Source organism: Anomaloglossus baeobatrachus, chromosome 5, assembly GCF_048569485.1.
Source record: "Anomaloglossus baeobatrachus isolate aAnoBae1 chromosome 5, aAnoBae1.hap1, whole genome shotgun sequence".
Classification (NCBI taxonomy): Eukaryota; Metazoa; Chordata; class Amphibia; order Anura; family Aromobatidae; genus Anomaloglossus; species Anomaloglossus baeobatrachus.
In genome coordinates, this window is record NC_134357.1 from 442,916,550 (window position 1) to 442,932,283 (window position 15,734).

The 15,734-nt window shown below is 45.7% G+C and overlaps 1 protein-coding gene across 1 annotated transcript in view; it reads right to left on the minus strand.

Moving 5' to 3' along the window:
• The window catches only part of CHRNA4 (cholinergic receptor nicotinic alpha 4 subunit), a 93,668-nt gene extending 78,985 nt beyond the window's left edge, over positions 1-14,683 (minus strand). The window contains exon 1 of the mRNA XM_075350434.1: positions 14,158-14,683. Coding sequence (XP_075206549.1) covers positions 14,158-14,218 — 61 coding nt within the window. The 5' untranslated portion in view covers positions 14,219-14,683. The remainder of the gene's footprint in view (positions 1-14,157) is intronic.
• Between the last annotated feature and the right edge of the window lie 1,051 nt (positions 14,684-15,734).

The window sequence follows — 15,734 nt, forward strand, 5'->3', positions numbered from 1 at the left end:
TTTTGTGGACTGAAAATCATTGTTGGCACACTGCACCACACGCCAGCTCCAAACAATACAATCCACGGACTGGTCTCCGTTAATTCGAATTCCATCTACCTGCGGAGGGACTGACACCTTGCTGCCCAACACCATCTGCCCCGGTACTCCTTCCAGCAGCGGCAGTACTCCCATTACTGTAACCCGCAGGTGGCGTCACGAACTAATCCCCTGTAAATTTCCCCTTCATTGAGTGGCTGCTAAGCCCTGGGTCCAGGGACCCTCGAGCCACAGCAATCCCGGATCCGAGCAGTTCGCCTGCTTGGGGGCGGCACATAATCAACCACTAATACATTCGTTGACTAAGACACATGAAATCCAACCTAGTACTTTAACTCATTCCAGGAAAAACAGGCTAAGACAGTCCCACCAACAGAGTTCTAGCCAATGTCAGAGTCACCGGGGCCAAATTGGAGCCCATAAATCTTCAAATTCGCCCTCCTTTTCTGGTAGACGTATTTCTCCAGTCTGAGGGTATAATTAACCTTCTCGATTAGCTCTTTGCCGTCTGGGGCCTTAATATTTTTCCTTTGTAGCGCTATTACCTTTCGTGCTTGGTATAAAATACGGGCAATGGCAATGTTATGGCTCTCTGGGATGGGGAGCTCCGCAGTGTACCCAAGAACACACGTCAGAGGTCCACGATCTGTCCGACAGTCATACACTGAGTCAATAAGGTCAAGCACTCCCGTCCAATCTTCTCAGACACGGACAATTCCACATCAGATGGATCATATCAGCATCCATGACTCCACACCTCCAGCAGCATGAATCAGGCCTAACCCCTATTTTAAATAAAAATGCTGGGGTTCTATATACCCTGTGACTCTAAGGTGAAGTTTTACAACAGATGAGAGTCCAGAGGATTGAGACCATTGTCATATTGGGAATGCAGTTTTTGCAGTGTGGAAATTAGTGAAGTCTTTCATGCTCCAAAGAAGCTTCAAGTGAATCAATCGACTCCCCTTTTTGGAGAAAATCAGTTTACAAAAAAACTACCGTAATTTCCCTTACAGGGTTGTACCAATTTTAAAAGTTATCCCTCATCTTAGGATAGGGGATATCTTTCCAATGTCTGGGACTCCCACTGATCCAGAGAACTTGGTACTGAAGAGCACCATGTGAATGGAGCGGGGGTTGATCACCTCTCCTTTGTCCATTTTTATTTATTTTGATACACAGCCAAGATAAGTGCACTGCTGGGGGCTGCAGCCTGTGGCCCTATGCTTTATCTGTGCTGGATATCATAATATAGCGGGGACCCTATGCCAATTTTTTCTTTTATTTATTTTTGTACCATGATAGACCCGCAGACAGGGTCTGTGATTGGAAGCAGACATGCTTCCTCTCAGGGTGGAGGCGCAGTTTAACTGCAAGCAATCACTGACGGCAGTGGGTGGGGGAAACAGTGAATATGCATGAGGCTAAAGAGCAGCCCCGGAAGTAGAATGAGAGGCCACGGGAGCAGTTACAGCCGCGCCAGAGACTCAGCAAGTATAACACGCTTGCTCCAATCCCCCTATCCCTTCTACCACCATTTTTCAGCGCCATTTTTATAGACTTATATGGGGACTAGCATCCGGCCAGATACCTGGGATCAATTCTGGGCTGAAACTGGTTTTTACCCATTGGTGATAAAAAAAGCATCAAAAACGCATGGTCAAAAAACGCATAAAAAATGCACGGAAAATACCTGCATTTTTGGAATGCATTTTAGGGCCACAGACTACGTTTTTGTGCCCACAGGGTGCAGTTTTGTGGTGAACACAAAATTCCAGCATGTGGACATACCCTTAGAGGGAATCTGTCAGCAGGTTTATATAATCAGAGGACAGCATGAGGTAGGGGTTAAAAATACAAAATTCAACAATGTGTCACATGTCAAGTTGTGTGCTGTTGTTTATTTAAACTGAGTGTTTTATCACTAGGACATTATCAGTGCTGTGACTAGCTGGCTCATGCTATGTTGTCCAACTCCACTCCATCTTATGATTAGCAGCTCAGTGTCTATAGACATTGCATATTGAGAGCTTGGTGTGGGCGGGGCAGCTTTCTCAGCTCTACTGCATGGCTAAATCTAAAAATTCTAATTATGTCAAAACCGCTACAGCCAGTAATCTAAGTGATACATTGCTGGATTCAGGGTCTCTTTGCCTACATTATGTTGCTCTCAGATAAGTTAGTAAAAATCTGCTGACAGATTCCCTTTAATGAAACCGCTGGAGATAGCTGTGTTTAGGGTTCTTGTGGTCTTCACCACTCCCATAAGAATAAATAGAGAAGGGGTGATCATAATAAACAGCACTCCTTTCATACGGGGCCCTTCACAACCCCTTTCTCTTGATCAGTGCAGGTTCCAGAGGTCTGACCCTAGCAATTGGGATGTTATACCCTATAGTGTGGATAGGGGTTAACTTCCAAACTTACAACCCCCCTAATATTCTCCTCTCCTGATCTTCACCCGTCATCCTGAAACCCCCCTCTCTGCACCTTCTCTCTAATTGAGTGTTTCCCAATATACTTGGTAGTGTCTTTTTAAATTTGCACATAGAGATAGAAATGTCCACATGATGACAGCCCACTCGTCCGCCATAAGCCACCAATACTGTGTCTCATCTTTTTATTAATTTCAAAGAAAGGGAAAGTCCATCAGAAAGCAGCAGCAATAATGATATAGTAAGTAAAAAATACAGTGTAAGGTTGTAAGTAATTACAGATGACATTTCCCAAATGTTAATGCAAATTTCTTACAAAAAAAAAACTTGTCACAAAAGCAGAAATATACGATGATCCGTGTGGAGAGGAACAGCAGGGGAAGGAAGGAGATTGCAGTACAAGGTGGCACAGATGTGCGATGGCACAGGGGGCAGCGGTGAGGGGGAGCAGGTGTTAAGATATTACGGACGCAGCAGGTAGGAAATCCGGCTGAACAGTAAGATGATTCGGATGGTGGCTTGATATTTAATGGTAGAGAATGGTTACTGTGAGCTCTGTGCCGTACAAAATGCGTATTCCCATGCCAACACACACATGCCAACCGATCATGCAGCAGTTGTACCAGCTGGCAACATTATGCAGCAAAACAATGTCATAAACAGATGAAAACAGATGCAATTTTCAAATATCACTGTCTTTCAATTGCTCGTCACTTTGAAGGTATCTGTTTGCTGTCAGTGAGTGCAAATATTGCGTTTCTGTAGGAGGTGGACTTGCCCCTGTACTGGCTATGCTATGTATTTTATGCATTATACCAATTGTATTGTATATGGTATTAGCTAGGTGCAGGTTCCAGATGTAGCTAAGTCAGGACTTTTACCAGTAGGTACCACTTAGTTATTGGGTTAGCAGCAGAGTAGAAAAGATAGGGTTAATGAGGAGTGGCAGATTTGGGAAGGAGGATAGTAGGGAAGGCTTGAGAGGAAAAGAGTAGAGAATAGGGTTCAAGAGAGAGAAGACATGGCCTCAGTGCTAGGGCCGGTCAGGAGACCCTGAGGTAACCTCGAGAGGTCCGGAGCCTACAGCTCACCACATAGAGAGTCGTCTGGCTAGAGAGCCATTGGGGCCCAAGATGGGACATCAATAAGACGAATAAAGGGAATGGAGGCACAGGCCCCGTAGCTTGAGGATGAGGTTCAAGATAGTGGGGGGAACAGGTCAAGGAGCAGTACTCCACACTAAGAGAAAAAAAAAAGCAAAGGAGGTCATGTCTGTCATAACGGTGTAAAGAATAAAAGTAAATGATTCTGGTTGGCTAAGTGAACTCCAGTGTTCCATGTGTTACTGTCTACAACGATGAATGCTAGTGGGATGATGGACACCGGCCTGACGAAAATAGTAAGTGCCATGCACCCCACCCGATATCACATCCACACACGGAGTCGAGTCTCCTGGCAAAGGAGTGTGGCGCCCGCACAGCCCGGGGATGGCACCTTCCATCAAGTGGCGCTGCAAGCAGCAGGGTCATTTCTTGCACAACCTGACAAAGAAGGCTGCAGGGAAAACACCTAAGATTAAAGGATTACTGGCCTCAAAAACAAAGATGGCAGGACATGGCCTGGACAGGAAATGAGGCCCACCCATTGTGGGTCGTGCAGTGGAAAAAAAATATGAAGCTGGACCCTGTTTGCTCGACGGCTGGGGATTTATATACACCCCATGTTGAATGGGGCCCACCTCCGGTGGATGTACCAAAGAGAGAGACCGTGCAGGAGAACATGACTTATGGTACCAGCTAGTGACAGCTAAACACCAAACCCTACCACCCAAGGAGACGATCGCGGCTACAACCTGCACACAGACCTGCAGCTAAGAGGAGAGGATCCAACAGCTGTATGCATCATAGGTGGCAAAGAAGCCAGGAACCAATAGAGAGATGCTAGAAAAGGAGGTGCCCCCGATACCACAGTCACCATTGACCACACCGGCCGTAAGTGAACCCCCCAAAGAACCCCTATCCTGACACTATGTGGCCGAGATTCCCCTGTCCTTACATCTCGCAGAAGTTAAATGAGTAACCTGGGTCATTGAGGGGAAGAAGAAATAGAAAGCTTGGGTCTGAACTCAACTGGCACTCCCAAGTGTAAGTGGCCGCATTATCCACAGGGTGATCCGTCACCTTGATCACGAGCGAGGCTAAAGCTTTACTCAGGAAGAGGAGACCGGTACCAAGGTGTATGTCAACACCGGATCGGTGTAAGAAGGTCCCGATCTAACCTGGGGAAACCTCTTTATCAAGGAGGACGGGCCCCGGGGTTGGTATGTGGTTGCAGTCATCCATGTGCTGGCTGGTTGAGCCTTCAGGGAGGTGGTGCGGACCGAAGGGTCATTACGGAAAAAAAATCCTCCTCACCTGGTGTCCCTGACTTGCCATCCTGGTGATGAGACTGATGCCAGCTTCCACAGTACCATGGTGAAGTCCCGAGTTGGGACCCTGGAGATGGTGAGTCCCTTGGCAGTTGTGAACGTTACTCAGAGAGCCCATTTGCCCCTCTCACAGTTGCTTTGTGCACATTGCGCCCCCTCTCGTGGATGGCAAGTCTGTGAACCATAAAAGAGCTGCTCGCCCTCCGCCAAGGACTCTGTCCCTGCCCCTGGACTTCGTATACTGCCCTGTCACCCAATGGACAGTGCCCCTTTGCCCCTACTCGGTGCTCCTGGGCAAAGTTGTACAACAATGGACTGGCAACTACAGAGAGAAGGTGGAGAGGAAAGAAACGTCAGACCCCGGAGAATGGGTCCAGGACTGTTGTGCGCCCTGACATGAGCGGGCAGGCATATGGATGATGCTGCATATGGCAGGAAAGGACTGTTGCCTGCGAGTGACTGCTGGTTTTAAAGGTGTGCCCTCATTCAGTATCCGGATGAGTGAAAGGAACTCTGGTTTATGGCCAGCACGCATGTGGACTCTAAAGTAACAGTTTTTATTCATTTAAATTTCCAGATATGTGTTGATTAAAGTTTTATGGTTGGGGACGACAATATTTGGGTGGGACGGGTGTAGGCGGTGGACTTTCCTCTGTACTGGTTATGCTATGTATTTCATGTGTTATACCAATTGTATTGTATATGTTAGGTGAATACTGCTAAATAGATGCAGGTTCCAAATGCAGCTGAGCCTGGACTTTTATCAGCATCCACCACCTAGTGGTTGGGTTGGGACAGCAGTAGAGTAGGAAAAGATAGGGTTAAGGGGAAGGGACAGATGCGGGAAGAAGGACAGTAGGGAAGGCTTGAGAGGAAAAGAGTGGAAAGGTAACCTTGAGTGGTCTGGAGCCTACTTCTCACCTTGGCGGGGTTAGAGAACCGTCAGGGCCCAACATTGGACGTTAGTGAGAGTAATAGGGGGAAAAGAGAGACAGATGGTGCGAAGAATAAAAGTGAACAATTCTGGTTAGTAAGTGAACTCCAGTGTTGCATGTGTTACTGTCTACAACGACGACTGCCAGTGGGCGAAGGACACCGGCCTGAAGAAACCACCTGAGGTCACATCTGTGCACGGAGTCTCCTTGCCGAAGGAGTGCGGCGTTTGCACGGCCCGGGGCCAGCACCTATCTTTAATTCAATTCAGATGTTAAAAACCTGCATAAGGCATTTTTGACACTTTTTTTTAGACTTTTTTGCTTTGTTTTTAGTATGTCATGTGTTTACAGCAAATGTTTAAATTAAGTTAATTTCATTCACAAAAATAGCAGAAAAAACGCAGCTGAGGTTTATTTTATTCTCATTGATTTCAATGGTGAAAAAAAGCAACAAAAACGCTGTGAGAATTGACACGCTGCTTCTTTCAAAAATGCAGTTTTCCATTTCAGTCAGGAAAAAAAACCCACAATAGTCTGTCTGTGTGCGCAGGAGATTTCTGGAAACTCATAGGTTTTTCTGGTGCCGTAAAAAGAAGCTTTTTATAAAACCAATGAAAAAAAACTTGCAAAAAAAATTCACCAAAAACGCTGTGTCTGAACATAGCCTTAATCTTACACTTTCATATCTGAGGCTTTGTTACTATTGTACCCAGTTTACACAATCCAGCGTGAGTAAAAGGCAAGACCTGTACTGATACATTGTAACAAACTACCAGGACAGGAGGGATATTTGTGCTGCTGATGTGTTGAGCTGGAAACAAATGGAGCAAATCTTCAGCTGTGAAAAGTGTTATCTACTTAAAGGGAATCTGTCATCAGGTTTTTTCCACCTAATCTGAGAGAAGTATAATGTAGAGACAGAGACCCTAATTCCAGTGATGTGTCATTAATCATTATTTTATCAGCAGGAGATCACTAGTAGAGGACTAGCAAACCTGCAGCCAGGTAATCTAATCACACTCTCCTCCAATCATTGGCAGCTTTCTGCCTATGCACAGTGTACACAGAAAGCTGCCAATTAGTGGTGTGAGTGGGGTTATACAGAGCTAGCATTCAGAGAACTGCTAGATCTGAAACTGAACACTTTTTAATCAAAACTGCAGCAATCGGTAAAATAAATGATAGCTCACAGGATACATCATTTACTCAGATGGGGCAGCAAAAACCTGGTGACAGATTCTATTTAATGACTATTGCGTTTCGATTGGTTCCAGCTTTTCATATATCGTGGACTGCTTGAAATTTTGCTGTGTTTTTCATGATACATAGAGCCACTTTGATACATAGAGTCTCTTTGCTTTCTCTTACGACAAAGGTATCAGCGGACCACTGCAGCCAATCAGCGGACCACTGCAGCCAATCAGCGGACCACTGCAGCCAATCAGTGATTGCAGCAGTCACAAGACATCCACTGCCCAAAAAAGAAGGGGGACTTGAAGGGTACATGGACAGCCACATCAGAGACTGGCAGGGATCTGGTACACAAGTATATATAAATATATATATGTGTATATATATATATATATTTATTTATTACATACATACATACATATGTCACGCCCCACGGGGCAGGTATTTAACCTACTCGTTGCCGGGCCATTTCGGATCGGGCCAACCGTCACGGGGTGGCCTTGCGGGCGTACAGTAAATGGTGGGGAGAGCGGGGTAGTGGGAAAAGTTTGTCCTGACGCCACCTGTGGTACGCGGCCAGGGATTAGCCGCCGCTGCCGGGTTCCTCGCTGGGCAGGTGTTACAGCAGCCGGGATGGTGTTGGTCCCCACAGGCGGAGCGGGCCCTGGGTAGATGATGAGGGTTTTAATGTCCGTTGGCACCTAAGCGCTGGGTGGCGCTGCCGGTAAGGACGAGCCAACACAGTCCCTGCGGGTTCAGGGTGTAGTTTACTCACAAATTCAGCTGCCAGCTCGATCACACTGGTCACTGCCGTAATGGGCTCCGGTCAATCCCAAATCCGGTAAGGGGTCACCACAGGTGTTTTGAGAGAGGAGTGAGAGTCCTATTTCTAGAGTGTCCCCCTCTGCAGTTAGGTACCATGGCTGAGCTCCCGCTCCAAGCCCCGGACCCTCAGTAAAGTAAAGTTTTCCAGAGATGTCTTGCCAGAACTATGGTCCTGACAGGTCTGGTTTTGATGTGAGTGTGTTGCGCCTACCCCATGTGGAACCCGCTGCATAGATGACTGGCTTCAGTGACCGGGAAGTCCCATAACCGTTATGACCACCCCCTGCCTACCCTGAGCCAACCCACCCAATGTGGAGGCTCCTAACCTGTATGTAGTGTGTGAATGTGGAACACCAGTGATTAACCCCCTCCTTACCTGAGATAGATACCGCACCTTAATTGAGGTGCAGTACCCTGTGGCGACCAGAGCCTCAGGGGCGCCACACGTACTGTATGTATATTGACTCCAATTCTAAAATAGGAAGCAATGGATAACCCATTTAAAACCTAGGGCCATGTGCATACAACATGGCAATAAATAAGTATTTTCCATTCACTGGAAGCAAACATGGAAAGGAAGAGAACATTGCAGAAGTGACTGGTTTCCAAAATCCATTTGATCCACTGCATTTTTGAATAGTCTCTGTCCAGGACCGCTATTAATTTCTCTGGGTTGACAGTGAGATCTCGCTCTGGTGGACACTGCCTGATTTCACTGAGAGCTGTGCAATGCTTTATTTCCCCTGCGGTGGCGCTGTACTAGTCAGTCTTTTATTGGTTGGCCGGGTTTGGAATATTTAACCAACATGGTGCCAAATTTAACGATAAATTATCCAAAATTCATTGTTCATTCATGCCCTTCCCTCTACCTCCTCCTAGCCATCATACACTACATTAATTTTTACTGGTGCCTCCTGCCAAATGTATTTCCATATGTAGCTGGTAATAAGCAGCAATTAGATCTTCCCGGTTTGGGGCGACGTGCTGATTAAACATTACGGCTTCTGTTTGTTGTCATATGATTAGGTTGCACAATTCTGCGCGCCTCTCGAATTTCTGCCATCAGAATCTATAGCCAGAGCTCACATTATGGAACAAGACTCTGCTGAGAGACGGGTGCAGACATGTACACGGAGTAACGTTACAGGAGTATCCCCATTACATAATGTTATGAGGCGGCACTAAGATATGGCATTACATCACGATTGGGGGGGAGATCAACCTCTGGGACCACCACTAATCCAAAAAATGAAGGGGTTCACGTGTCTTGTGTTTTTTTTCCTGCCACCCGCTGTGTAAGGGACAACCCCATGGAAGTAGCGTGGATCTATGCTGCCTTGCCTTTCAAAAGAAGTGGCTGGAAACACAACTGCGCAGGGGTCCCAACTCTATGCTAATATTGTGACCCCTTTATTTCTGCGAATTACTGATGGAACCTAACAAAATGGCTTTATTTGAAACTGTGGGGGAAAAAAACCCTTTAAAGATATATACATATGAAAAGAAAAAGATCTGTCCCCTCCTTCATTCATCCTTCCATCCTTTTTTCCCAAAAAAGCACTTCTCTTATCCATCGTCTGTGTCTGATATTGCAGCTTAGACCTATTTCTATTGAAATACTAGTGGACATCTTTGGTATTGCAGGAATCACAGGAATGAGACTAAGTTGCAATACCAAATGCAGCCAACAGGCAACAGTGGCGCTGTTTCAAGTAAAGAGAAGGATCAGACATGTTGGATTTCAACATGCCCCATCCTTGGTTCTCAGGCGGATACGTGACAGGCAGAGGTATTTGACTTTTTTTTCCTTTCCTCATCTACATGAACGTACACTTGGCCAATTTAAGTAAAATGGACGTAAGATAGTTGTCAACTAAACGAGTGTCTGATCAGCAAAGATGGGCTCTGGGCTTTCTTCTCGGCAGTCCGAAATGACTCTAATAAATTCATTTTAATCCAAAGAAATTGCCTCTGGTGAGAGAGTAAAATTAGATTGTCAGCTCCTTTGGGGCTGGAAATGGTCAAGATGATTGTATTTTCTGTAAAGCGCTGCGGAATATATCAGCACTTTATTATACCGCTGCACCATTTACCAGCCCCTCTCTGACACACCGATTCCCCAGGAGTCAATCTGGGGTCCCTTCTCCGTTGGGGGTGCACGGTTCTGCTGTTGAGCAGGTTAATATCAATATTACGTAGCATCTTTCGATGTCGTCTCCCGGGGATCCAGATCCGGATGAAAATGAGAAATAATCATCTCGCATTAAACCAACAACCTCAGGGAACGGAAGATTTTAAGTGGAAATGAGGGGGTGGGCATCAATAAAATAGTGTTCAGCGAGCCCCCAATCATACAGATCGGAGAGGGGGCAGGGGGTGACAGAACACGCAAGCAAGGTTAACCCTTTCTCCAAGGTTTATCTCTAATCCTAGGTATGTCACATAACAAACTCAGCTCTGCTGTATCTGTATATTGCCACAAAATATAAACCTATTGGTAAGAAATTGACGTGTGGGGTCGAGGTAACAGATTTCAATACTACACTATTGGATGGACTTATTCCTTAGAAGAAAGTTGGAGACCCCATCGAACCCTGGAGCGAAAGGACTACAAGCGTCATCATACCCTGACTTATAATGTAATCCGGAATCGTGTATGAATCAGTAATTACAAATAAGTAAAATATATCTTTGTACCGTGTTAGCCAGTAGAGATAAAAAAATTGTTTAAAAGAACAGAAAGTCCTCAGTGGTTGAACACCACAACACCACAACCACTGAGGACTCTCTGTTCTTTTAAACAATTTTTTTATAATTACAAATACTAACATATGTTAAGGTGTTAATATGAACCCACAATGGTCAATGAAGAGTCCAATGACTCCTCTACATCCCGATACAGTCAGTATTGGACTTCGCTCATTACGGCCCCTTATCACCGGCCAGCTCTACCTATCTAAAGCCCCACCTGTCCATTATCCGGGCACTTGCCAGCTGCTGGTATCTTGTACATTAAATCCAGCTACTTATCTGGAGACTTCAGTGGATAGAAATCTCTATCGCACAGAACAGAAGCTTCGCATTCACCAGCTGCACTTAGGAGCTGTCCATGGTGCCAAAGGGACAGCAGCGTCTTAAGAAAGTGAAAAGACAATCTGACTTCTAGATAAGAGTAACTGGACTTTCTTGATATATTAGAGTTCATAACATAAAAGGAATTGGCAAACAGCACGTCTTCTAAGGCTAAAGCCCCCCCATACATCTCAGGCGGCTGTTGGCCAGCAGCTGAGCCATCCTGTGTTCTCTATGAAAGAGCTGCTCCCAAAATATCTGGGGCAACTTACCACTAGTCAAAAGGATCGACAACCCAAAATCAGACATTTGGGACCCTTTCCTCCCTCAACATCATTTGTCGGGAGACCCCCATACACAGACTGTTGGGTGAAGCTGACGATATTGAGGGTTTGCACCAAAAATGCATAGGGAGGACTTCAGGGTGCATTTACATGTACAGATATCTGACCAATCAGACCAAAATTGGAATCTGCAGATGGCCATTTGGTGATGGCTTACCACTAGACAACAAAATGAGCGGCAGTCCAAAATCGGACATGTAGGATACTTTACTCCCCCAACACCATCACTAGAGAGACCCCCCATATACAAACTGTCAGCCAAATCTATGGATTTCAAGGGTTTGCACCTATGTTAGTCTAATGAGTATGGAGGACTTGTGGGTGTATCTACACGTACAGATATCTGACCAAGCAGACCAAAATTAAAATATGCAGATGACCATTTGGCGGCGGCTTACCACTAGACAACCAAAGGATCGGCAGTTATATGTGGTATCCTTTTCTCCCCGACATCATCAGTCGGGGGACCCCCCCTACACAAGCTGTCAGCCAAATCTGTGGATATCGAGGGTTTGCACTGACATTAGTCTATAATGTATAGAGAGAACTTTAACATGCATCTACATGTACAGATATCTGGCAAATCAGACCAAAATTGGAATCTGCAGATGGCTATTTGCCAACGAATTACCATTAGAGAACAAAAAAGATCGTCAGTCCAGAATCAGATATGTGGGATCCTTGACTTCCCCAACATCATCTGTTGGAAGGTCCCCCCACTACACAGACTGTTGGACGAACCTGTAGATATCGAGGGTTTGGACTGATGTAAGTCTAATGCGTATGGAGGACTTTATGGTGCCTTTACCCCTACAGATATCTGATCAATCAGACCAAAATTGGAATCTACAGATATCCATTTGGCGATGACTTACTGCTAGGCAATAAAAGGATCTGCAGTCCAAAATCGGACATGTTTGATCCATAACTGCCCCAACAACATCTGTCAGGAGGCCCCCCATATTCAGACTGTCAGCCAAACCTGTCGATATCGAGGGTTTGCTCTGACATTAGTTTAATGCATATATAGGACTTTAGAGTGCATGTACAGATATCTGACAAATCAGACCAAAAGTGGAATCTGCAATTGGCCATTTGATCTGATTGAAATCTGTATAATCTGCCGGAAAATTGATCTGACGTGTTTAAAAATCTGTCTGCCAAATGCAATTAATGTAGTGTGTTAGCCGATATCTGAAAGACCAATCCATTGCAAGGAATACAAAGAGTTTATTCAAGAATGATTAAAACAGATGAGACAGACTAATATATATATATATAGGTGTATATGGCCAATTCAGACCAATTTTATAATCTGCGAGATTGATCTGATTGGTCGGAAATCTGCTTGTATAAATGCAGCTTAGCCACTTGTCTTTTGGCATCCTTCATCACCAGGGAGAGTTCCTACGAGACCCAAGGGAATGGCCACAGAGATGGACATGAGGCAAATAGACAGATGACAGTAACTGGACTGTATAAATTAGTGTCCACAATAACATATCATACATGTTCTCCTTAGTCCTTGTAAATCTTTGTGAACAGTCCCTTTGGCTGGATTCATGTGACGCGTTTCATTCTGTACGTACAATAGTGTCTAAGTGGCTCCGCCATATAAAACAGGTATGCTGTCTGCCGATTGCTGGTATCGTCTACACTGTACTACATTTGGAAAGTCCAGGTCCTCTTACCTAGACGTCAGTCCCTCTTATCTAGAAGCCAGTCCCTCAATCCCTTGTTCTTTAGGACATAAAAGGCTACAAAGTGCTAAGTGACTCCACGGCTTGTGCTTTATGTGAGATTTATGTGAACAGAACATTTAGTCCCATCCCATTTATGAACTGTCCATGGTGCTGCTGAAGAGACAACAAGGTCCTAAAAGTGTGTGGCCATTTGGCTGCACTTTGAAGCTGTCCATGGTGCTGAAGGGACAACAAGGTCCTAAAAACCATAGTTATGCTGCTACATTGTGGCCATTTGGCTGCACTTCGAAGCTGTCCATGGTGCTGAAGGGACATCAAGGTCCTAACTAACCATAGTTATGCTGCTATAGTTTGGCCATTTGGCTGCACTTCGAAGCTGTCCATGGTGCTGAAGGGACAACAAGGTCCTAACCATAGTTATGCTGCTACATTGTGGCCATTTGGCTGCACTTCGAAGCTGTCCATGGTGCTGAAGGGACAACAAGATCCTAAAAACCATAGTTATGCTGCTACATTGTGGCCATTTGGCTGAACTTCGAAGCTGTCCATGGTGCTGAAGGGACAACAAGGTCCTAACCATAGTTATGCTGCTATATTTTGGCAATTTGGCTGCACTTTGAAGGTGTCCATGGTGCTGAAGGGACAACAAGATCCTAAAAACCATAGTTATGCTGCTATATTGTGGCCATATGGCTGCACTTTGAAGCTGTCCATGGTGCTGAAGGGACAACAAGGTCCTAACCATAGTTATGCTGCTATAGTGTGGCCATTTGGCTGCACTTCGAAGCTGCCCATGGTGCTGAAGGGACAACAAGGTCCTAAAAACCATAGTTATGCTGCTATATTGTGGCCATTTGGCTGCACTTCGGATCTCTCCATTGAAGATGAAGATCTGTATTAGCTTGAGAAGGATTCACTAAGTGTCAATGTGTTGTTGGGAGATTATAGAACAGAGTTCAGATGTATTTAGGAGCTGTCATAATCTGGACTGAATGCCTGTCAGCAGCACACTAATGTGCCATCATATCTCATCATATCTTTCTAGGCAGCATACTGTACATTGTCTGCTGTATATATTATATCTTGAGGATAACCTGCTGCCTTGGTAAAGGGCAGTAGATCTGAAGCATTTCAGTACAGGAACAGAATATTGCATTGGAGTTTCAAGAAAGAACTTAGACTCACCTGGAGGCAGAAGAAAACAACACAACAGGAGAAGAGCTGGAGAGGAACCCTGGACATTCATGTTGACTCAATGACCTATAGTGCTCCCTATGGGGGAAGAGGCAGATCTTCACACCTGCACAGTCCTGGAGTCTTCTCCACTAGATTGCCATCACCTTGTCCAGCCACTGTGTAATGGGACCTCCTGGGGCTGACCCTGTGCTCCATATGCTGATGTCACCTGAGTCTTGCAGTCTCTTGGAGATGTCTCATGTCACATTCTCAGGGTCCTAGGAGTTAATGTGGGTGATGGCTTTCTGGGTTGCTTGCTTCTTGGAGCTCTGTACAGAGCTGTGTCTGGCAGAGAAGGGGCAGTCTGCTTCTGTTAATCTAAGACCTGCCCACCTCGGGCACAGGGTAGGGAGAGGTGTGCAGGACTCAGAGGTGCCAGGAGACAAGCTCCTCCATCCTCTCTCTGCACCTTCCTCTGGATGCCTGAGTGCCAGTCCCACACCTAGCATTGGCATCATATGTCTCATTGAAGTACAGCAGGTCTAATCTCATTAGGAGTGGAATGAATAGACACAATAATTGCATTATTAAAGATTATGGGTCCCCCCTCCCCAGCAATGAGGGCTCTGCTAACAGACTGGCTGCTTTATGATGCAGGACACATTTATTCCAGCATGCAAACAGACGTGACAGGCAGTGTTACAGAAGAGGTGCAGGCACTGACTGTGCAGATCACACTGGCACCAAGCTTCTGGGGGGCATCATGATATCCCCCATTGCAACCACTATAATCAAATATTTCCAAATTGGCATAAAACAGAATATTAACCCTTAGAATTCCCAGCCCACAAATGAATAGTTCTCATCATCATCAGCGGATATATAAGTACCAGATACAATAGGCTGCGGCGGAGCAGAGGTGCCCTGGGAATTCAGCAGATGAGACTCATCAGCCCCACAATCCAGGAGGCTCTGTAGACTTGTATGGACAAGAGCTGGGAATTCAGCAGATGAGACTCATCAGCCCCACAATCCAGGAGGCTCTGTAGACTTGTATGGACAAGAGCTGGGAATTCAGCAGATGAGACTCATCAGCCCCACAATCCAGGAGGCTCTGTAGACTTGTATGGACAAGAGCTGGGAATTCAGCAGATGAGACTCATCAGCCCCACAATCCAGGAGGCTCTGTAGACTTGTATGGACAAGAGCTGGGAATTCACTGTTTCTTTCTCCAGTAGATTATTTCTATGTAGTAATTCCACTTGTTGCTTTTGTATAAGGCAAGTCAAGGCAATGAGCGTCTTCCTGGGACAGCAGCACCCTGAGACGTGGCGGAGCTTGCTCCAATTTCAGGGAATTCGGTACTAGACAATTAGATCATGACAATTAATTAATTATTTTCTCCCCACGTCCTGGTGATGCCAGAAATGTGTTTCTCTTTGGCTTTGGGAGCGCCCCCTTCAATCTGTTCCACCACCACACACAGACACCTAGCCTCAGGTTGTGCTCATGACTCGCCCACCCCAGGGCTATGGGACACCCGGTGCCGGGCAGAACTGGTCCGGTGATAGTCAGTGGTGGCTGGG